The sequence below is a fragment of the Tiliqua scincoides genome, chromosome 2 (assembly GCF_035046505.1).
Source record: "Tiliqua scincoides isolate rTilSci1 chromosome 2, rTilSci1.hap2, whole genome shotgun sequence".
Lineage (NCBI taxonomy): Eukaryota > Metazoa > Chordata > Lepidosauria > Squamata > Scincidae > Tiliqua > Tiliqua scincoides.
In genome coordinates, this window is record NC_089822.1 from 192,160,036 (window position 1) to 192,181,273 (window position 21,238).

At 42.5% G+C, this 21,238-nt stretch overlaps 1 protein-coding gene across 2 annotated transcripts in view; it reads right to left on the reverse strand.

Moving 5' to 3' along the window:
- The window catches only part of MGAT4B (alpha-1,3-mannosyl-glycoprotein 4-beta-N-acetylglucosaminyltransferase B), a 124,409-nt gene that overhangs the window by 39,126 nt on the left and 64,045 nt on the right, over nucleotides 1–21,238 (reverse strand). Inside the window, exons 2-5 of one of the 2 annotated variants that reach the window (XM_066614244.1) lie at nucleotides 11,593–11,793; nucleotides 10,060–10,200; nucleotides 6,850–6,983; nucleotides 3,141–3,187 (exon numbers count right to left, since the gene is read on the reverse strand). In XM_066614244.1, the coding sequence (XP_066470341.1) occupies nucleotides 3,141–3,187; nucleotides 6,850–6,983; nucleotides 10,060–10,200; nucleotides 11,593–11,793 (523 nt within the window). The remainder of the gene's footprint in view (nucleotides 1–3,140; nucleotides 3,188–6,849; nucleotides 6,984–10,059; nucleotides 10,201–11,592; nucleotides 11,794–21,238) is intronic. The other variant, XM_066614245.1, reaches the window with a different exon arrangement.

Genomic DNA, 21,238 nt, shown 5'->3' on the forward strand with positions numbered 1-21,238 from the left:
GGCACAGCTTCCTCCTGAGGAGGCAAAAACATGCTTTATGGCACATTTGCGACCCTCTAGGGAATTGCACTAGCCTAATGTCAAGTTAGGATGCCACTTAGGGCGCAAGCCTACCTGAGCAAAAGACAAGTAAGGGCATGATGTTGGATTGGATGGTATTTTAGGGCACAATCCTGACCAACTCTCCAGCACCAAAGGTAAAGGCAATGCAGCTCCTAGATAATGGAACAAACATTCCCTCCTCTTGAGGAGAACTGTCACCCAACTGTACATGTCCCATTGGCACAGCTACATCAGTGCTGGAAAGTTAGTTAGGATTTGGGCCTTAATAGAATTCATATGTCATGGGTAAGAACAAAAAGAACTGTTCTAGCCTTCCCAAAACAACCAAGACAAAAAGCCACACCACTTCTAGGTCAGCATGGTCACCCATAAAAAGATGACTGAAGCATCTGTACCATCCTGGCCGGGTGAGTTGACAGTACAGTTCCACATCCAATCAAACTACACACAAAATACCTTTTGAAGAAAGGAGTCAATGAACAGCTCAAACCTCCCTTAGGTGGCATCTTAATCTTGGAGAACCAGGAGAGCCCCATAAGCTCAGTGACAGAGCATATACCTTGCATGCAGAAGGTCTCAGATTCAATTCTTAACATCTCCAGGTAGGGGTTTGAAAACCCCGTATGAAACCCTTGAGAATCATTGCCTGTGCGTAGATAGAACTTAGCAAAATGGACCAATCATCTAACTCAGAAGAGAGCAGCTTTGTATGTATATACATATGTTCAATACATATGTTTTGCCTTCAAAAGGCAAAACATCAACTAGGAGAAAGAGTTATGGAGGATTCCCTCTGAGCGTGATTCCATTGGTATACTGGTAGAGTTAAAAGGGTAGGAAAAATTCCATGAGTCATCTCAGATAGTCAATTGGGTGGGCAGGAAAAACAACAGTTCAATTGTGTGCAGTTGCCCCTTTCAGCAAGGCTGTTTGGGCTTGCATACATTGAACTTGTCAAGTAGCTAATGAGTGGAATGAACAATTTAATTCCGCTAATAAACTCCTTCAGTTTCACAGAACTAAATAACCAAAGCAGGTTTGAAGCTATTGGACAAAAAATTAAGTTGATTAGTTTTTCTGTGTTATCTGAATATGCAAAGTTTTATTAAGCCAAATTCACTTATCAAGATGATATCACTGCACTTGGCCTTACTTGGGTTTTGTGTCATGTTATACTTATCTAAATATTTTTATCCAAGACATAATTAAAAGAGAAGTGAAAGAGCTATCACTGATGCAGAAACCTCAAGTTTAAATGTCTTTCACAGTTATGTAAATATACCAATGAATTTTCAAGTTCCACAGATGATCTGCTTTTTTAACCCTTCCCTAGTGCTTTAACAATACATATTTTGACAATAGTGCTGTACGGACAGTTTCACTGTTTGTTCCAGAGTAAGTCTTATCCTTGGTCTCAGTGGTTATAAAATAATAGGAACAGGATTCTGGAACAAAAATGTATACTGCCTGTTTACTTTTCAGTCTCTTTTAAACAAACAAACAAAAAACTATCTCCTCTGGACAATCTTGTATTCCTTTAGCTTAATCTTCTTTTGCAGTATCTGAACTGTGCCTTCTTATTGTCAGTGCTGTTCTCTTGATAACAGGAGGAGCAATTGCTTTTTTCTCTAAGCCATCTCAGCTAAATACTGTAATTCCTCTCCTTGTTGCTTCCCCTTCCTACACATTTCTGCCTCAACATAAGGGAGAGAGAGCAAGTGATTTTACAGTGGGATGGAGGAATGAAAATACTAAGCCGATTAAAGGAAAAGTTTGAGGCCCTCAATGGAAGGCTACTTTCTTAGACAATGGTTTGTCAATCTCTTCAGGGTCCAACTATAAAATAAGTCCCTGCATCTTTCGATAGCTGTGTACTCATGCCAAGAGCCAAAGAGAGTCATGGGGATGTGCCAAACTTCTCATGGTACAAAAACAAAACAAAAAAGAACACACACCCAACAACTTTGGGCTTCCCCCCCATTCCTGAAGAAGACACAGTGGTTCCTCCTTTATTTATTACTACGTACTATACAGGCTATTACTATACAGGCTATTACTTACAGGAGCCATCTCTCATCACCTGCAGCAGGCGAAGGGGGAGTAAACAGAACTTGAGCTAGTAGGTCACATTAACCCCTCCCCCCAAGTCTTGATCTTAGCTTCTGCTGTTAATAGACAACATGCAGAATGTAGGAACAGTAATGAAGCCAGGGCCTCTTCCATTACCATTATCTTCTAAATCTCGAGTCTTCAGTGTTCCTAAGAGACCATGACCTCTTACAAGCTTGCTAATATAATTAAACACAATCCACAAGAGTTTCCTATTCTAATTCTTTCAAAAAGCCTAGAGCAACTGATTGATGAGAAAACCCTGACATTGCAAAAAGTACAGAGCGCACCAAGACAGAAATGTCTTGTCTTAGCAGACAGAAACTGTTAAGTCAACATGAAACTCTGGAAAAAATCAAGGATGCTAACCTAAGGTGGGGTGAAGAGAGAAAATATGGCCAAATGTAGCAAAAAGCAACAGGGAGAGGATACTGATGTCATCAGAATTGACGTGAACCCCAAAGACTATACTGAGCCTTATTCTGGACTGAGGTTAACGATGTCTGATTTCCATTCCCCTTGTGTTGTAAGCAGGCTGTAGGACGCAGATAACAAGAATAGTGTTTTGGGGACTACTGTAAATCTAAGTCAGCAGTAGCGCATAGTCCATGGGCCGCGTAGCCCGTGAGAAGCATAAATACAAACCACAGGGCACATAACAGATACTGCTGTTCTAAATAACCAGTCTCCTGACAACCACAAGAAAGAGGAGAAAAATAAATGGATGCCATGATTGGTTGGCTCCACAGCTGATGCAAACTAAGAACTGGTTTCAACAGGCAATGAAGAAATTCAGATTAACTGGTGTGCAAATTAGATGCACATGCTTTAGTGAAAAAGTTGCAAAGACAATGTGTAATGTTAACAACATTTTTGTTCTTTTTAATATTAAGGTAAAAAAAAATAAAAAGAATATCTCCCAACAATTGAACTGTGGTATTAATCTTTGCTTAAAGACCATTACTTACAGGTTTTTGATATTTTCTGCCACTCCTGTGGTATACTGTGGATCTGTCTGCAAAAGGAAAATAAGATTTTGTAAGGAAATAAACACACAAAGGCTTAAGAAAGCATCAAAGCATAAATTCTATATCTCAAAACTCAACCTCACCAACAATGCTCTGCCAACAGCCTAGACCAGTGGTCTTCAAATTTTTCATCCTCCAGAGCCCTTTACACTCCTAAACCAAGCCTCAGGGAGCCCTGCTGGTGCATACGTGGACTCTCAGTGAGCACCAGAGTGGTGGCACAAAGTGGCACAGAACTGAGCAAATGGTGGCCACTTACAGTGTCCTTATGGAGCCCCTGCGTGGTGTCTCAGGAAGCCCCAGGGCTACTAGAAGCACACTTTGAGAAAAACTAACTGAGACAATTCCCACCTCTCTTGCAAAGAGCTTCTAGCGGCCCTCTTTCAGGCCACTCTAGTTCTACCAAACCATGCAGAAGAATCCCACATAACTCATTGTTGTTCCACATTCTAAAAAATGCTTTGCTCCAGTGTGAGTGAACATTTCTGCTCCTAATAACCCACTTGTTGGTTGTTAGGAGCAAGTTTAAAAAGGCTTACAGGTAAACAGGTAAGAAAGCTTTACAATAGTTGGCTTTTTTTCTTTTAGGCAAGAAATGACTACTGTAAATATGACTGGGTAGGCAGGACAATACACATGGGCAAGTGACTTTGGTGAATATATCTGAAAGACTGCTGAACTACAAAATAGGCAATTATATGGTCTGGCGTTCAGCAAAAGTAAAGAAACATACAATACGAAGCAGGTAGAATAAAGCACAAAAGGCAAGGCTCATGGAAGGTCAAAAGGGGCAGTACACACTGCAGATGAAGAGAACAGAACACTAATGAATCCACTGCTTCACAATGAACAGGACCAGCAAAAGCAGAATCCGAAACCATGTAGGTTAACATTCTCCACAGTCTTGGGATACATGAGAAGAAATCGAAAAGACCAGGTCTGGCAGTCAAACAACATGAAGAAGGAAAGGTAAGGATCTTATCTAAAATAATAAGTTAGTTAATGAATTAAGTTTCATTAAAAAAATCAAACAAGGATAATTTCTAACCCCAGAAAGTAGAATGAGGAAATGCCTTATGTTCTAGAAGTAAATCTATAAATTAAGGTTTGATATAACAAATTGTTTTTTTGTTTGTTTGCTTTGTAGGAACACAAGGCAGCATGAACTTTGGGTTTCTTCTCAAGGGGAGGAGATTAAACATTTCCTTCCATAGTTTGTGATAAACCAATTTCCCATACTGTCTGTAAAAGGAAGCTTTCAAGCTCGTTCTCTTGCATGCGAAAGGAGAAATGTCAGGACAGCAACTGAGGCTCATATTAGCTTGGGTTCATAATAACAAACCAATGTTGGCTGTTACATCTGAATGCAACCACAAAGTTCTGTAGGGCAGATATAATCCTTCTGCTGCAGTAACTTTCTCATAATTTGGCATTTCCTAACCTTCTCTGGATGACGACATCTTCTATATGCTAGAGAAGTACCCAAGTTATTTTACCCTTCAAGACCAAAGATCACTGTAGCTTAGCCTATTCTTCTCCATTTCCATTGACTTTTTAGAAACTAAACTTTTGCTGCTCTTCCTCTCATAAGGGAGGAGCAGGGTGGTAGCTTTTTAAAAAGACACACATGTAAATTCAAGGAAAAAAACATCTTGGCTTCCTGGAAACCTTTTCCCGTATTATTTATTTTAAGACAGAGGGGGTCCCCTTTATAAGTCAGGGTTAGGGACTGGAAAACTTGGACTTACAGTGAAATAACTAATAAAGCGGAATTTTCCCTATAAGAAATAAGGGGCTGTAAACAGGGATTATTGGGAATTAGCTGCTAAAATATTATCTGTGTAGCAAATTCAGGGATGGTAAGATACAAATGCTACAATCCTATACACATTCAAGTAACTTATATTGATTTCAGTGGGACCTACTTACGAGTAGACATATCTAGGATTGCAGTGAAAGATACACTGGTTGGTATGCCAATTAATGACAACACGCAATGCCTAAACACAGGAAATGCTAAAAAGAACAATACAGTACAGTAATCCTGTAACTAAAAATGTCCTTTAAAGCTCAGAGGTTGGAAAGAGAAAAGACCAGATAGCAATATTCAGTGCTGTCCTTTTAAAAATTTGGAAACTTGGAAACGAGCCTGCGGGCTCAGCAAAATCCAGGGTTGTTCCTTTAAAAGCTCTGAAGTAAAGAAATGCAATGTAAGTGCAGGTAATGTAAGTGCAAGGAATGTTGATGTCCAAGTCCTCAAAAAGTGGGGGACTTAAATGCAGGGAAACATATAATGGGGTGGGGGACTTATAACAGGGACCTCAAGCTGACTGTTCCTTTAAAATTCTCACAAGGCCCACAAACATTGGTTGAAAACTATAAGAACATTAAAATGTCAAACAAACCACGTGACATGTCACTTTTTCTAAACAATTTGATTCCCATTGGAAAAAGACATTTCACTAGTAGTAAGTGAAAATGTCTTTACTGCAGCAAGCAGCCAGTCCATATTATTAAACACAAAGAGAGATACACTTCACAGCACAGAGATAAATTTCTGTAAACAGAAATTAACGCATGAAGCAGAAGCCGAGTATTCTGTCTTCCTAAGCAACAGTCTCTGGCTGCTTTATGAGTAGGTGCCATTAGCTCCCAAAGGTGCCTACACTATTAATTGCAAGGAGGAAGAAATGCAAACCAGAAAAATCCCAATTGGGAAATTTATTTATTTATTCAATTTATATTCCGCTTTTCTCCCCGAAGGGCACCCAAGGTGGCTAGAAAAAACAGTGCTTCAAACAGGAATCAAATAAGGCTGGAATTAAGGGCTGGAATTAAGGGCTGGAATTCTTTCAGCAATAATATCTTACTGAAGACTCCTTTGCTTAAAAGATTTCCAGAAAGACAAATTTATTTCAGGCCTGAGATAAATAAACCCAATGGGAATACCACAGAGAAAAATAAAAAGCTATACAAGAACATTAAAATGTCAAACAAACCACATGACATGTCACTTTTTCTAAACAATTTGATTCCCATTGGAAAAAAACATTAAAAATTAAACTCCAAGGTTAAAAAAGAAAAAGAAAAAAGCAGCTATAGTGGGTTCATGTAGCAAATATGCCTAGGCAGTTTTAGTTGAGCCTTTTCCTGGGATGCCTAGTAGGAAGTGGGAAGAAGTGCACAGAATCCTGAGAGAACATCGCAGAAGCCATTTCAAGTATGGTTCTTTTTAGCAGAATCCAGGCAACAGCTGCCTAACATTCTGTATGAGCAAAGGTCAACAAGCTGAGTGCAATTCAAATTAAAGAGACATACGTAAGTGCCCTCTTGGCAACAGCCAGGCAGCCTTCTGCTAACGTATTGACTCTCCACAGCTGAATGCATTCAAGCGTTGTTTCACGTTGGAAACAGCCCGCTGGGCCCCATTGGCAGCATGTACCCGATGATCCTTGTCGGACAGCAGCTTGAGGTTAGACTTATCTCCCTGTGCCAAAGGAGGGATTGGCCCATAGCCAGGTGGAGACACATCCTGCTGTTTTATGACTACAGGCAGCCTGCTGGACCTGCACCAAGTTCCTGTCAGGCAGACAATGAAGGGATGCAGAGCTATCAGAGCCGGATTCAGAGGTGAAAGAATGATTTTTACCTCAGCAATCAGGACAACAATGACAGTGTCTTCCTTCTCCTGCTGGTTGAGCTCTGAGATCAGAGAGTTTAGGGTGTCTGTAAGGTAGGAATGCACCTCCCGCTTGACACTGGGGATCCCCATCACTACTGATACTGCACAGAAATAAAACAGAGCATTTTTAAAGTATGTTTTTAACTTTAGGAACCCAGTTTCATTGTTATTTCCTTTCAGCAAAGTTCTGCCTATGCTTAGGAGAACAGTTCCAGATTAACCACAGGTTTGTGTAGGGTGCTGATGTCCATAGCTGACTATCACAGTGTTGCTGGAGTAAGAACATAAGACGACCCCTCCTGGATCAGGCCCAAAGGCCCATCTAATCCAGTTTCCTGTATCTCACAGTGGCCCATCAGATGCCTCTGGGAGCACACAAGACAACAAGATACTTGAATCCTGTTGTGACTCCCTTCCAGTTGGTCTTCTGTGGTAGCTTATATCTAAAAGCAGAAAGTTGCACATACCCATCACTGCTTGTAACCTGTGATGGACTTCTTCCAGAAATCTGTCCAATCCCCTTTTAAAGGCACCTAGGTCAGATGCCATCACCAATCCTGTGGCAAGGCGTTCCACAGACTAGAATCTTCATGTTTTTCACTGAAGAAGAATCTATTTTATTGGGTTAAAACTTAAAGGAATCAAAAATTCAGACATAAACGGAAATATTTCAATCTTCAGAAGGATTAAGTTTATTCAAGCTAAAAGAATTAAGCCGATACTCAAAAGGAATGCTGTATAGCCAGATAGTCTTCTTTTAAATACCACAGGCACGCGCACGCAAGGCGATCTCCTCACAGATAAGTTGAGGGCAGGTTCTGAGCAAAAATCATGGAATGTTATGTGATCCTAGGGTAAATCGGGGGGAGGGGTTTAAAATTTAGGGGGGGCATGTCTGACTATACTTTTGTCTGATCCCAAGGCCAGATCCTGAAAAATAGCCTACAAGTAATTGTTACCTAAGATTAGGTACAATTACTGTACCAGTAATTGTACAGTCTCTAATTTATTAAAAATATAGTAAAAGATCATAAGATACATTTTTATTTAACTTTTTAAATTATGTTCTTCACAAACTTTTTGTAAACACTATCAGAGTAAGTGCACTGTAAACAACATACCAGTAGAACAGTGGTTCCCAACCTGGGGTACATGTACCCCCAGGGGCACTCGACAGGACCTTTAGGGATACTTGAAAAAGAAATGAATAATGGCAGAAAAGGCAGGTAGTGTTCCAGAAGGGAGAGGTACCTCCCTTCTTGCCAGCAAGGTAGGAAGGCAGGTAGGTAGTTGGCTGTGAAAGCCCCACCAATAGCTACTTTTTGGTGATCAATTAATGTATGAATCAGTGATTGAAAACCAGCACAGTAAATAAGCTGAAACATAATATGGAAAGTGATCAACCACCAAGAATTTCTCAGGACACTTCTGGTACAAAACAGTGCAAAGGTATAGTCTTCAGTTCTTCAGACAGATAAAAAGAGAAAATTCTGTGATAAATACATGAAGTATGGGTTTTCATATAGAAGAGATGAGGGCTTATATTAATCATATTAATTACATTTTGCTAATATGAGGGTACAATTTATGGAATGGGCTGCCAAGCGGTATACAAGTGAAAAAAGGTTGGGAACCACTGCAGGAGAACCATTAATCAAATCCTTCTTTAAGGTGCCTGGTGTGTTAAGCCAGAGGCTCTACATATAATATACAATTTATAACACATAACTGGGAATGTGCAATTCAATTCACAGCAGAGAGACAACCAACAAGGAATTTCTGTGAGCAAGTGCAGCAGCACATAGTTGCAACCCTATTTACTTAGAAGTAGACCCATTGTTATCCATGGGTGTTATCCTTACATAATGGTGCACTGAACTGCAGTCTGGGGACTTTGTTTCAAATGGAAATGAAGATTATATCCTGGTGTTTAAAAAAAAACAACAGCCCTGCAAAGTATTTGCAGAGGCTGCAGCAGCATTTGCAAAATGGAACCAGGCTTGCTTGATTTAAAAGAAAGCATTTAGCAGGAGAATAAAAGGTTAACTTTGGCTGAAGCTTTGCCCAGGAGGAGTTGCCTTGGAGATTGACAGCCCCCTAATTATCTCTGGCTTGCTTTTGCAGATTTGCTGGCAGAAGCTGCTTGAAAAGCCTTGAAGAAAAGCCCTGATCCCTGAGGGGGAGAAGGTGAGGTGATGATCTAAGCTTGATTTACTGGCAAAAATTTCTCACCCTATAGATGAGTATCTACGGTAATCTAGCACATACACTGCACCCCTGAGTTAGCATGTATGGGGACATTTTTGCTACTCATTATATCCATGCTCAGACTGTACAGATCTTCCTAAATCATCTGAACCATATCCAAGGGAATATCAAAATGATCTCAGACTATGTAGTACACATAGGCACATACAGCAACTCTGTCAGAGCAAACCTTGTGCCAGACTGTTTCCCAGAACTTCTTTCAGAATTTCCTGTTTAGTGCAAACAAACTAAAAGATAAGCAGTGGACAGTGGCTGTGCAGACATGCTGTCAGGTTGTAATAGCAAGCTGTTTTCTAAAGCTGATAAAAGCATAAACAGCAGTTGGATGTACATCTGACTATTACAGAACATTTTTGCCTTAAGACCAGTTTATGCATTTTAACTGAAAGATGTTTTTAAAATTGCTCCATGATGGCAATTGTTATTAAGTGACTTAGTAAGGGTCATGGTTTTCATACCAGTGCAAGTGTCTGAAAAGAAAAGTTTGTACTGGTATGAAAAAAGAACTGCCCCGAACATATGAGAAACTGTTACATAATTAGCCTACCACACAATAATGGCCAAAGCAGGAAGTAGCCTCTGAGCTGTAAATAATATTTGTTTTATTGATCCCACACTGCCAATGCAACCAAGCAACTCGAGTGATATTACAGTACAGCAATGTTCTTAGACCCAACTAAAATATCTCATAACAATGAGCAAGCTTTTGAGAACTCTGTGACATTTTAGTGGGTCCTATATCCCTGCTGTGGCTTTTCAGTTTTTTGTTTCCAATGGACCATCATGGCTACTTACAATTTTGAATCTAAACAGTATCCTTGCCTGTCCTGGCATCTCAGTTAGGATTAGGAGATAAGTAAATGTTGGCCAAACAAGGACAGCACCCACTCAAGAGCAGCACCCACTCACCTCCAGTGCGCCCCTGTCCTATGTGCACAGCTGGCTGAAGACTGTTTTCTTTTGATAGCAAATGAGGCAAATGATGAAAAATGGTGGGAAGATGCAGCACATTCTTATTTGTGATATTCCACAATTTTAATTTCGTTTCATCTGAAAAAAGGAGAGTGACGTCACTTACAAGTTTGTAATGGAGAGAGACTGCAAAGCTTTGGAGACATACCCACTTCATAGCACCATCTGGCCAGCTTAGATGATCACTTTAACTTAGGTTAATCAGTCCAATCTTCTTCACTTTCACCCACTAATCCCATTAAGTTGAGCAGGAATTACTTAAAGCTCAAGACAGATAAGCATGTCTGTCTCACCCCTCACCCCTCGCCTCCCTCACCCCAAGTGTTTGAGGCCAGAAAAATAAAAGTTAAACCAAATTCTTGGTAAGGAGATCAGAATTTGCACACAGTATTTTAGCACTTATGTTGGGGATCGAAGTCTCCCTAACAATTATGTACTGGGCTTATTCCATTTTGAGATGCTGAATATGCCCAGCCGTGATCAAAATTTCAAATGCAAAGTAAGTCAGCATGCATTTGGTGTGGAAAATCCAGTTGTTCATTATAACAGAGTTTTATCATTTACTTAAAAACAGGAGTATCTCAAATTTCATTTCAAAACAGGATTCTACACCCCACCTATTTGCAGTTATAAGCCTTTGCAAATCACAAAAACCTCAATATTTTTCAGATGCAGCCTCTAAGAGGCTCTTATTCAATTACCACCAGGGGGCACTGAAGCGGCTGAGGCCATTACTCTGCATGTAGCCTTTCCTCCCAGCACAGCCTGCAAGGGCAGGAAAGGGCTTTTTAAGTGTTGGAGGAAGTCACATTTTCAAGAGTGCTTGTGGGAAGCAGGTAGCTACTGGCATTGCAGAGGGAAGCAGCAGGCAAAAATGTCTTCAGAAAGCATCACTGCATCTGGTGAGGAGAGGACTGATACCTGAGGGACTAAAGCTGCAATTCTATACACACTTACCTGGGAGCAGACCCCACTGAACTCAATAAAGTTAACTTTTGAGCATACATGGAGAGGTTTGCACTATACAAAAGGCAAGCAGTTGTGCCTGGGATTCACAAAGGTCAAGAGCTATGGGCAGAAGCAGGCGGGTAATTTAGTTGCAGGAAACTAAGAAAGCACTTAGGGAATGAGTTTTTTTTCTTTTTCCTTTTCCCTTTACAGGGGTTTCACAGCCTACATACCAGCAGCTGGCAAATTCAGATTACTATATATTTTCAATGGATTCGAAACATTTTCTCACCGTATTCACATCACATACATAGCTAGTGTACAACGTCTAGATGGAAATGCTTAATGAAGCCACATTCCATCTCTACAAAGAATATTTTCAGAAACCTTTATATGCTCAGCACTACACCCAGTGACCTATTCCTTATGGTAAGTCTGCCTGGGGGACACACTACCTGTCCAATCCAAGACACTAGATGGACTTGCACGATTCTCCTCAACTTCAATAGATCAGAAGCTCACCCTCAAGAAAGCCTGATTTACCAGATAAGCTGCTCCACGTCCGGTTTATATCCCGCAGGGCCTGCTTCTCAGAGATGGCTCGCTTTATTTCATCTAGGACTAGGTTCAGCTCCTTGGACCGCTTGAGGCTCTCCTGTTCTGCAGCATGCAAGCGGTCTCTTAGCGCTAAGAACTCTCGCTGATAGATATCCACAACATCACCTGCAGGGAAAAGAAAATGCCAAGTCTTTATTTCTGCTGCAAAAAGGGCTTCTGTAGTGTTGAGTAAATAGTGGTAGCCTTCTATCACCCTCTCAGCATGAAAGGCAGGCAGGAGAAAGACAGCATCCTTCACCTATGACTAATTTGGGCAAAAAACACACCTCTGACTTAGCTAGATATATGTTACTCAGAGCACTATGGTATTTCATCATGTGTATTCTGCACATCTTCAAATATTTTTAAAATGTTCACACCTCCATTCATGGTGAATGCCTTTGGGCATGAGCTCTGGTAATAACAGATAATTTTAGAAGTAGCCAGGAACAAAGTCACAGTTGACTGGCTTGTATATAAACCCGGGCCCTTTGAAAGTCACCTTGAGTTGGAAGTTTGCTATACAAGGTACAGAATTTCCCATTTTGTCAAAACTATACCCAAGAAAGGGAAACCATGCAGATTACTCTGCTCCAGGCTGACAAATATGTAGAATAGGCTGAGAAGGCAATTTGTTCAAAGAAGAACATATACCTGATCTCTGACCAGCTAACTGGGCAAAGAGGTACTTTTTAAAGTGGTCCTCCTATATTAGCAGTGGGAGATCCTTTTCACCCCAGCACAGTGCCCTTTCTAGGGACTGTTGATGGTATCTCTTCTACATCTCTTTTTTGACTGTGAGTTCTTTAGGGACAGAGAATCATTTATTTTGTTACATAAACCACTTTATGAACTACTTTTGGTTGAAAAGCCTCCCAAACAAATACTTTTGACTCTGCCTCATTTTGGCTTACTTGCACTTTCAGGCTTGGCAATTAGACTTCATTCTGGAAAACTAAAGACTTGTTGATGGGGGCGGGCGCGGGAGATCAGAGCTATATTTAAAGTGAATATTGACTTCTCTCAACTGCCCTAATGTTAAGATCCCAAACATTCAAATGGGGATTTCACTTTGCTAAGCAATGCAAGACAGTAGTTATTATTACTATAGCAACCAGTACTCCTGAGGAACAGCCATTGGAAAGATACAAAAATAGCCACACACACACACAAACACACACACACCTCTCCAGTTTATTTCCCACACTCTTGAAACAGTGTAAACTGGAGTCCAAAATTCCAGCAGTGTGCAATCTAAGTAGAAGGAAAAATAATGAAGGAGCTACATTAAAACGCCAAGCCAAAGGCTTGGTAACAAAAACACTGGAGAATAGGGAGGTAGGATTCCTCCCAAACACCCCTCATGGCAAGTCAGGGGAGGCCCCAAAGCCAGCCCTGGAAGACACCTCTCCAGCTGCAGCCAGAATGCCAGCTGCTTCCAAACAAACCTGCATGAATAATTAAGGGACAGGACCTCAGATTGTCCCCTTGGACAGATGGCACAAGGCAGCTCTTGGGAAAACAAAATCAATGGCTGGAGCAAGTATTTAATTAGCAGGCTGTTAGGCATTTCCATGAGTCCTGTAAGCAAGCCATGGTTCTGATTAGCTAAAAGTACACTGCAGGCAAAGTCAAATTCACATTATTTTCAGCTGGACTTAACCGGAAGGCGGAGATGGACAAGCAGCTGCTCCTCCAGCCTTGGCTTGATCTCCTGCAGGCCTCTGTTCTAGCTCAGTTCCTCCCTCCACCTCTCATCTTAAATTCAGCCAAGAGTGAAGACAGCAAGATGACCCTGCTCACACAATCAGAGCTGTCATTCCTTCACAGCATTTACATATCTTGCAATTGAGCTTGTAAGCTCTGGTTGGTATGCCAGGCACATGAGGCGGAGCCCAACAAAACGGTGGTGGGGGGAGAGTTGGCTGCTGTGGCTCTCAGTGGTGACATCACCGTGAACACCAGCCTTGGAGGCAAGGCAGACAGTAGCAGAGCAGCCCGCTGCCAGTGCTGTGCTAATGAGGGGCCAGGTTGGTTTCTGCTGATCAAAGGAGGACAGGGATGGGGTAGGGTGGGGTGGGGGAGAGACACAGGGGTCAGAAAGACCAAAGGTAGCAGAGACACAGGAAGTGAGGACAGAGAATGAGACAAAGGAGGAGACAGAGAAAGCAGTGGAGCAGGAAGGAAACAGAACCACCCAGAAAGGAAGGTGCACACAGTAAGAGAAGCTGTGGAGACATGGACAAGGGGCAGTCTAGTGGAATGGAGGAGAGAGTGACAGAATGTGGGAGCAAGAAAGGGGCATGGTGCAGGGCATGAAAACTGGTATGATGAGAGATTTACTGCCCCTGTTCTGATGATGGGGCTGAAGAGTGGAAGGCCCAGGAGTGGGGCAGTGAGTGTCCAGTTGGCAGAAGGGAACAAAAGGCCAGACCCCACCCCACACAAAGCAAGGGAGGCATCCAGGGGACCTATTCAGGGACCAAGACTCCCAAGGAATGAGGGATAAGCCAAGCTGCCCCACCCAGGACATCAGGCGACTATGACACACATCCCCCTGCTGGTTAGACTCAACAATAGGAAAGCCCTGCAGAGGACTGCAGAGGGAAGTAAGTTAGGCACTGCATGACCTGCACTGAATTTTCATCCCTCATCACACATGAGGGATGAAGGACAGATACAGGCTAAGTGAGAGGGCTGAGGGAAGTGAAGGAACCTGTGAGGGATGAGAAGACTGCTCTGTTTTCAGTCAGGGTGATTGGCCCTGCTTCTTTTTTTCCTGACCGCCAATAAAGCCCTGTAATCAGCCATGCCTTCCTCTCATTATTAACAGTATTTATATACCGCTTTTCAACTAAAAGTTCACACTCTGCTTTCCAGCCCCAGCTGCACTGTTGCATTACAACCCTTTCAAGGTGGAGATCATGGTTACAGAGGTCAATAAGGCACTTGACAAAAATAAAGCTGCAACAAAGATAAAAGGTGAGGCTGATGAAGAACTAAAATGTGTTTTTAATAATGGACTAATTTCCAAGAACCTGTCTCAGATTGCCAAACTACTCCTATTTTATAGAATCCAGCAGTGAACACAGCATACACCACCCCTAGGTGAAGAAAAGTTGCATCTCTTTGTTGATCAAATAGCGACCACTGACCAATAGTGATTACTGACCACTCACCCTGTTGGGCAGTCTAGGTCTTCCCTGGTGTGGAAAAATAAACACACAGATCTGGACAAGTAACCGGGCATTTATTGGCCAAATTCAGCATGCTGAATCAAGAGACCACAGCCACAAAGCATGGTCTAAAATGGTCTCTGACCCAACTATATCATGAGGTCCTGTTCAAAGCAGACCAACCCACTTATCCCATATCTGCACTTATCCACAAATTCTGTTAAGTCTTAACCACAAACTCTACAGCCCACAACCTCCTTTACCTTTTCAGCATTCGGGGAAGGTCAAGTTTGGTCCAGAGGCTTCTTGGGTTGAAGGACTTAAAGTAATTCAGTAACAGCCTCCCAGTAATCAGCTTTCTGGGTGGCAGGTCTTAAGCAAAATGCAAAGAGAGAACTGTAGTTCTCCTCATCACCTGAACTGTTGTGTGTCATAGACAGAACACATAAGCTCTCACCTCCTAGTTCTCCTAACCACAAAGTTCAGCTGACAAATTCACAGCTCTCTCAGTTTCCACCCTCAGTCCTAACCCACAGTTTGGGAACCACTGGTGTAAGGTATTAAAACAAGGCACTGATCAACTAGCAAAAGGAGAAAGAAAGGTGAGGGGGCAGCAAAGGATGGTAAGGATGGAAAAGACAAGCAGGAAGTAAAACAAAAACCTGACACCTCTTCTCCAAGTACTTGTCCTAACCTATTTATTCATGCTCCCCATGGTCCTGATCCTGACACACACCAGCAACGTGCATGGATATGCCCTCTGTGAAGTATTAGGTGCTTCCAACATCAGACCTGGTAAAATGTACACAGGGGAGCACGAGACCCTACTTTTTACACACTGTAGGTCAGGGGTGCTCACACTTTTTTGGCTCGAGAGCTACTTTGAAACCCAGCAAGGCCCGGAGATCTACCAGTTTTTTTTACAATGTTCACGCCATCATAACATATAACATTTATGTGTACAGTGTATGTTGGTGTACCTTGAGCCCCACTGAGTATAACAGGACTTACTCCTGAGTAGACATGCCTAGGATTAGGCTGTGAGGCTGCAATCCTAGCCACACTTACCTGGGAGTAAGCCCCATTGAGTACAATGGGCCTTACTCCCGGCGTTTCCTCCCAGAGGCACCTGAAGGGGGGGGGTCGGCACTCCGCGATCTACTCATTTTGCTTTGCGATCTACCGGTAGATCGCGATCCACCTATTGAGCACCCCTGCTGTAGGTGTTTTGAGGTTTCTCCTTTGGCAGAGCTATTCATACTGTGGCGTCGCGACACCCCAGCCTAAAGGCCCTAGCCTATGCCCCCTTAAGGGGCGGGGGCAGGGGGAAGGTCGTGACATGATCCCCAGGATTACATTGCTAAGGATGAACTCACCAGTCCCTACAGCAGTGTCCTGGGGGTGCAGGGAGCCCTGCGTGAGTGTCTGCCAGGCTCCCCAACACTCAAAAAGTGGAAGTGGAACAATCATGCTCCACTTCTGCAAAACCAGAAGTGGAGCACGATTGCTCCGCTTTCACTTTTAGAAGGCTGTGGAGCCCTGTAGGTGCTCGTGCAGGGCTCCCCGCATCCCCAACAGGCTGCTGCAGGGACTGGTGAGTGCATCCCAGTCCCTGCAGCCCCCCTTAGCAATGTGATCCTGGGGATCTCTGCCTTCCTCCTGCCCTGTTGCCTCCCTCTGCATGCCAGCAAGGACTTACTGTGGTCCTCAAACTCCCTGAGAGTTTGAAAACTGCAGTCCTTTGGGATTAGATCCTGAGGACTGGTGTCACCTGGGTTCCTGGATTTCCTGCTTTTGGGAATCAGATGGGCTACATGGGCCAATGAATTGGCTCAAAGACTGCAGTAATCCTTAGTTTACCATTCAGTTGTTGAAGAAGGAGATCAACATTATAAAAAGATAAAGGCTACTGCATCGAGATGACTCAGCAATATTTCAAGATGCTGAAATATCACTGCAGTCTCTAGGGTGCTGCTAGAAAAGTCCAAAGTAGGTGAAAAAAATTGGTGAAAAAGCAGGGGAGAGGAAATCAGAGATTTTCACCACAATGAAGTACTGTATATGCTTAGCCATGACTCATACACAATCTTATTTTCAAGGCATTGTTTGAAACAAGAACTAGAGTGGGCACACACCCATCACATCACAATGCTTTCTCAAACACTCTCATTCTTGTGCTGTCTCTAGTTTTGAAGAGGAAATGTCACATGAACCCATATTCTACAGATGCATCAGTAAAGTCAAGTACTTTATTTCTTAACTCCTGATAGCACAAAGAAAAGAACTATTTAAAAACACCAAGGGAATAGGCCTTCATAGTGAAGTGGAATCACAGGAGACAGTGATTCCAATATGAAGCTCTCTCTTGTATGTGTCAAAATGAACACGGAATCACCATATTAAGAACCATCAGACAATTCTCTTGGCATATACTTTCAAAACACCTACAAAATCACTATGATACAGAAAGACAGAAGGCAAAGTAACCAAAACACACATACCCTGACTTTCAACATGGCACATAAAGGTATGTTTCTAAAAGTGGTGGCTCTCAAGCTCTGTAACAAAGGATGTGTTCAGATTATTTAAAAAGCCTTGCTAAGGCTGCAAGGAAGCTTTTTTCAAGCCAAAATCAAAATACATTTTCTGTTTTCAAAGTGGCAGAAGACAGGCACAGGCACAGACCTGCCACTGCTTTCAGAGCATTAAAATATCCAAGAACAACTATGGGCTAAAATGTTGTTTGATTAACCATTTGACATTTCGTTCTTAGTACATCTGAATATTTCATACAAGGCATGTGCAGATATAGAAACTATACATTACAGGCGGAAAACAGTCACCAAATTACTAAGCCATAATTATCAGCTAATTTATCCAATTTACATTAGCTTACTAAATTTACACTCCACCTTACAGCTCACTACCCATATCTCAAGTGACAAAAATTATCATGATATGACTAGGGATAAATTCCTATATTTTCCAAGGGACTTAAGAACATTTCTGTTCAGCACAGATCTATCTATCCTTCCCCAGGAGCATTTACATTCACAATAAGAGTGATTTTTTTATATCACTGTGCTGCTGCTGCAAACATTTCCTTGTCTGAAGTTCACAATGTAGGACAAAAGGTTTGTGTCTGCTATGCTTAGCTATTCCTACCCTCTCCACTTATTCACATCTTTTATGCTTGCACTTATTCACCACCCCATTAGATGCCTTATTTGTATACTTCCCACCCCACCTTACTCTTTTTTTATTTATTTAAGGTAACTTTGCAGAGAAGTTCTATTTCTCCTCCTTCCCTCCTTTTTAAGTTTGCTCAGTTCATTAGTCTTACCAGGTTTTGTACAGTTCAGAGTTTTCTGTGCACATACTTGGCATATGTGTACACAGACAAAGAAAACCAAAGCAGACACTCAAGATTCAAACATAGGCCACTAATCACATGAAGGGCATAAGTGTTAGTTGAGATGCCACCCAAATATACATATACCACTTTAGAAAGATATATATACAGTTAACATAGAAAGTGTTAAAGATTTTTTTTAAGGATGAAAAATTGCAGCAAATGCAACACAAGGACATTGGTACAAAGTCTTTCCACACCACTATTTTCAGATACAATAGTCGCTTGTATCTGTCCCGGGGAGCATGTTCCCATAAACAGTTTTCAGATTCACAGTTATTATTACTTCATAGTTACTCACATAGTTTTAGTTAATTACCAGTGAATCTGGTTCTGAAAGGCCATTGCCAATTTCAGTAGGTGAGCGCAGATATACATAATTTAGTGGTGAGACAACAGTGGAAGTGTACACATCAAATTTTATTCAGGTGCAACATCTTCTCTCCCAGATTAAGCTCAGGGAATGTTGATTCTGAATGGTTGCAGCAGAAGGTGATTGCGCACAGAGCAGACTGACTGGAACTAGCAACATCACAAATGTACAAACCCTTATGCTTCTGCAGCAAGTCAGCGCAATCAGCCAACCAAGTCAGAACGTAATTTTTGCTTGCCATTCTTTCAACAAAATGCAGGAGATGAGTAAAAAAAATCAACTAATAATTCAGTGACCCAAAAGAAGGGGCAACTATCCCCTCCTCCACACCCTCATGGTACCATCAGAAGGGAAATGTCACTGATTATCAGTCATTAGTGGCATGCCGATTTTGGCAGAAGGATGCACTTTGCACTGACCTGGAAAGCTGGGGCACCTTCAGAGAGATTTCCTTTCATTAGTAGGAACTGCAGCAAATGTGAAGCTGTGCCTGGTTTTAATGCTTCTAATTGGTAAGGTCCAGACAGAGCTCATAAGAAGAGCCTTGCTGGATCAAGCCCAGGGCCCATCTAGTCCAGTTTACTGCATCTCACAGCAGCCTACCAGGTGTCTTTGGGAGCATACCAAAGACCTGCATTTCGCTGCCTCTTCCGTGCATCTGGGCCTGATGCTGACTTGCAACTGGGTTTTCAGCAGCATTCTCTCTTCTCAGGCAGCCATCCTGCCCACCAGACTTGCCCAGCTGGTCATAGTTCTCTGCCTGCAATATGCATCCCAATCTCCTACCTCTCTTAATGCAAACCAAAAGCCTTTTAGGTTGTGCATACAGAGCAGACAGTCCATTACAGGTATTCCTGCAATTGTGTAGCTTAGCACAAAGGCTGTAAAGGAAAAAAACATTCACACAATGTTCCCCCTTGCAAGACAGCCGGGAGAGACATGGAAGAAATTCTTCTCACTCATTATGTTGCTAGACCTATAGTTTCTGCAAAAAGAAACAGTGAACGTTTGTTTACTGAAAGCCATCATTCTTAAAGTAAGGTGCAGGCCTGGTACAAACTGTGGTACAAATACTTTCAGGGCCCAATCCTATCCTACTTTCCAGTGCTGATGCAGTTGGTCCAAAAGGGAGTGCACTGCATCCTGCAGTGGGGGGGGGGCAGTCATGGAGACCTCCTCAAGGTAAAGGAACATTTATTCCCTTACCTTGGAACTGCAATGAAGTTGTATCAGTGCTGGAAAGTTGGATAGAATTGGGCCCTTAAGGAGGTACATTTTCCTTAACTGCAGCTTCTCTCCCTTCTAAATCTGGTGTATAGATTAACCTACCACTTTCACTCTCTTCACAGCCATTCATGTGGAGGGTCTTAAAATCACTCAGTCAGCTTTTTCCTTTCTCCATATATTTACCTGGCTACTACCCCCACTCTCCAGGCAAGAACAAGCAGTATGTGCCTTCCAAGTTTGAGGGTCTGTTTTTAAATTTAAAGCCACCAAATTTAAAAAACACTCCATGTGTTCTCTTGGAATAAACCATTCAGATGCAGTAGCTCACCAGGTCAATCAGGTCACTTCCACTGTGCCACTGCACACATTAAAAAACAACACCCTAAAGGTTCACACTACTGTGGTGAAGAAATCATCTGAATTAAGTATACACACATAGTTCCCCAAATAGTAACCATCTGCCACATGGGTTGAAGTAGATTGCCGGTAGCAGTCATAAATGTATACAGTGACCCTCATTTACATTTAAGAATGTTCAAGCAGTTTGTTTCTTGGCTTGGAGAGGTCTGCTATGAAATCTTGGCATTATCAGCAAGTTGACCTTTACTGTGTTTATGCTTTGCTTTCATTTAAATGAATTTCTCTGCTAGAGTTTGTTCAAAATTGACACAAATCTCCAGTCTTACACTGCTCCTATCTCCAGTGAATCTTGATATAACAGACTAACAGCCCAAACCTACGCCTGATAGCAATCAGGGCTCCAGCAGTGCCAAAATAGCTACCACTATAGACCCCAGGCTACTGTCGGAAGTCTCCTTGGGGTAAGGAAGCATTTGCTTTGAGCGGGCACAGACCCAAGGAGGCCTGCATCAGGGCTGCCCAAGTTGGGAGGGAGGTTAAGATTGAGTGACAGAGGCTGCCACCATCTCCACCCCCTCCGGTGCACAACCCCCTCCACCCCATTCTGCCTACTCCCCGCCTCCCCTGGCCCCAAGAAGTCTTACCACCAGCCAATACTGAAGGAGCATGCTGTCCACATGGCACTGAGACCTGGTGCCAATGACCCCCCCTCCCAGGAGGCACTGGAGCCCAGCATCGGAACTAGGGTCAAATAGGATTGGGCCCTAAGAGCCAAATCCTATCCTTCCACCCCATCCTACTGGTACAGCCACACCAGAAAGGAGTCTACTATGCCCAGCGGGTGAGGATCAGGACACTTCAGAGGGGAAAGAAGATTTAAATCCCCTTACCCCTCCCATAAGCCTTCCACTCTGCAATGAGTCTCCTCAGACCTGCACCAGCTCTTTAGCTGGCACAAATCCAAGGACAGAAAGGGGTGGGGAGGCTGCTGACAGAGGAGATAGGAGCCAGCATGTGCCATTG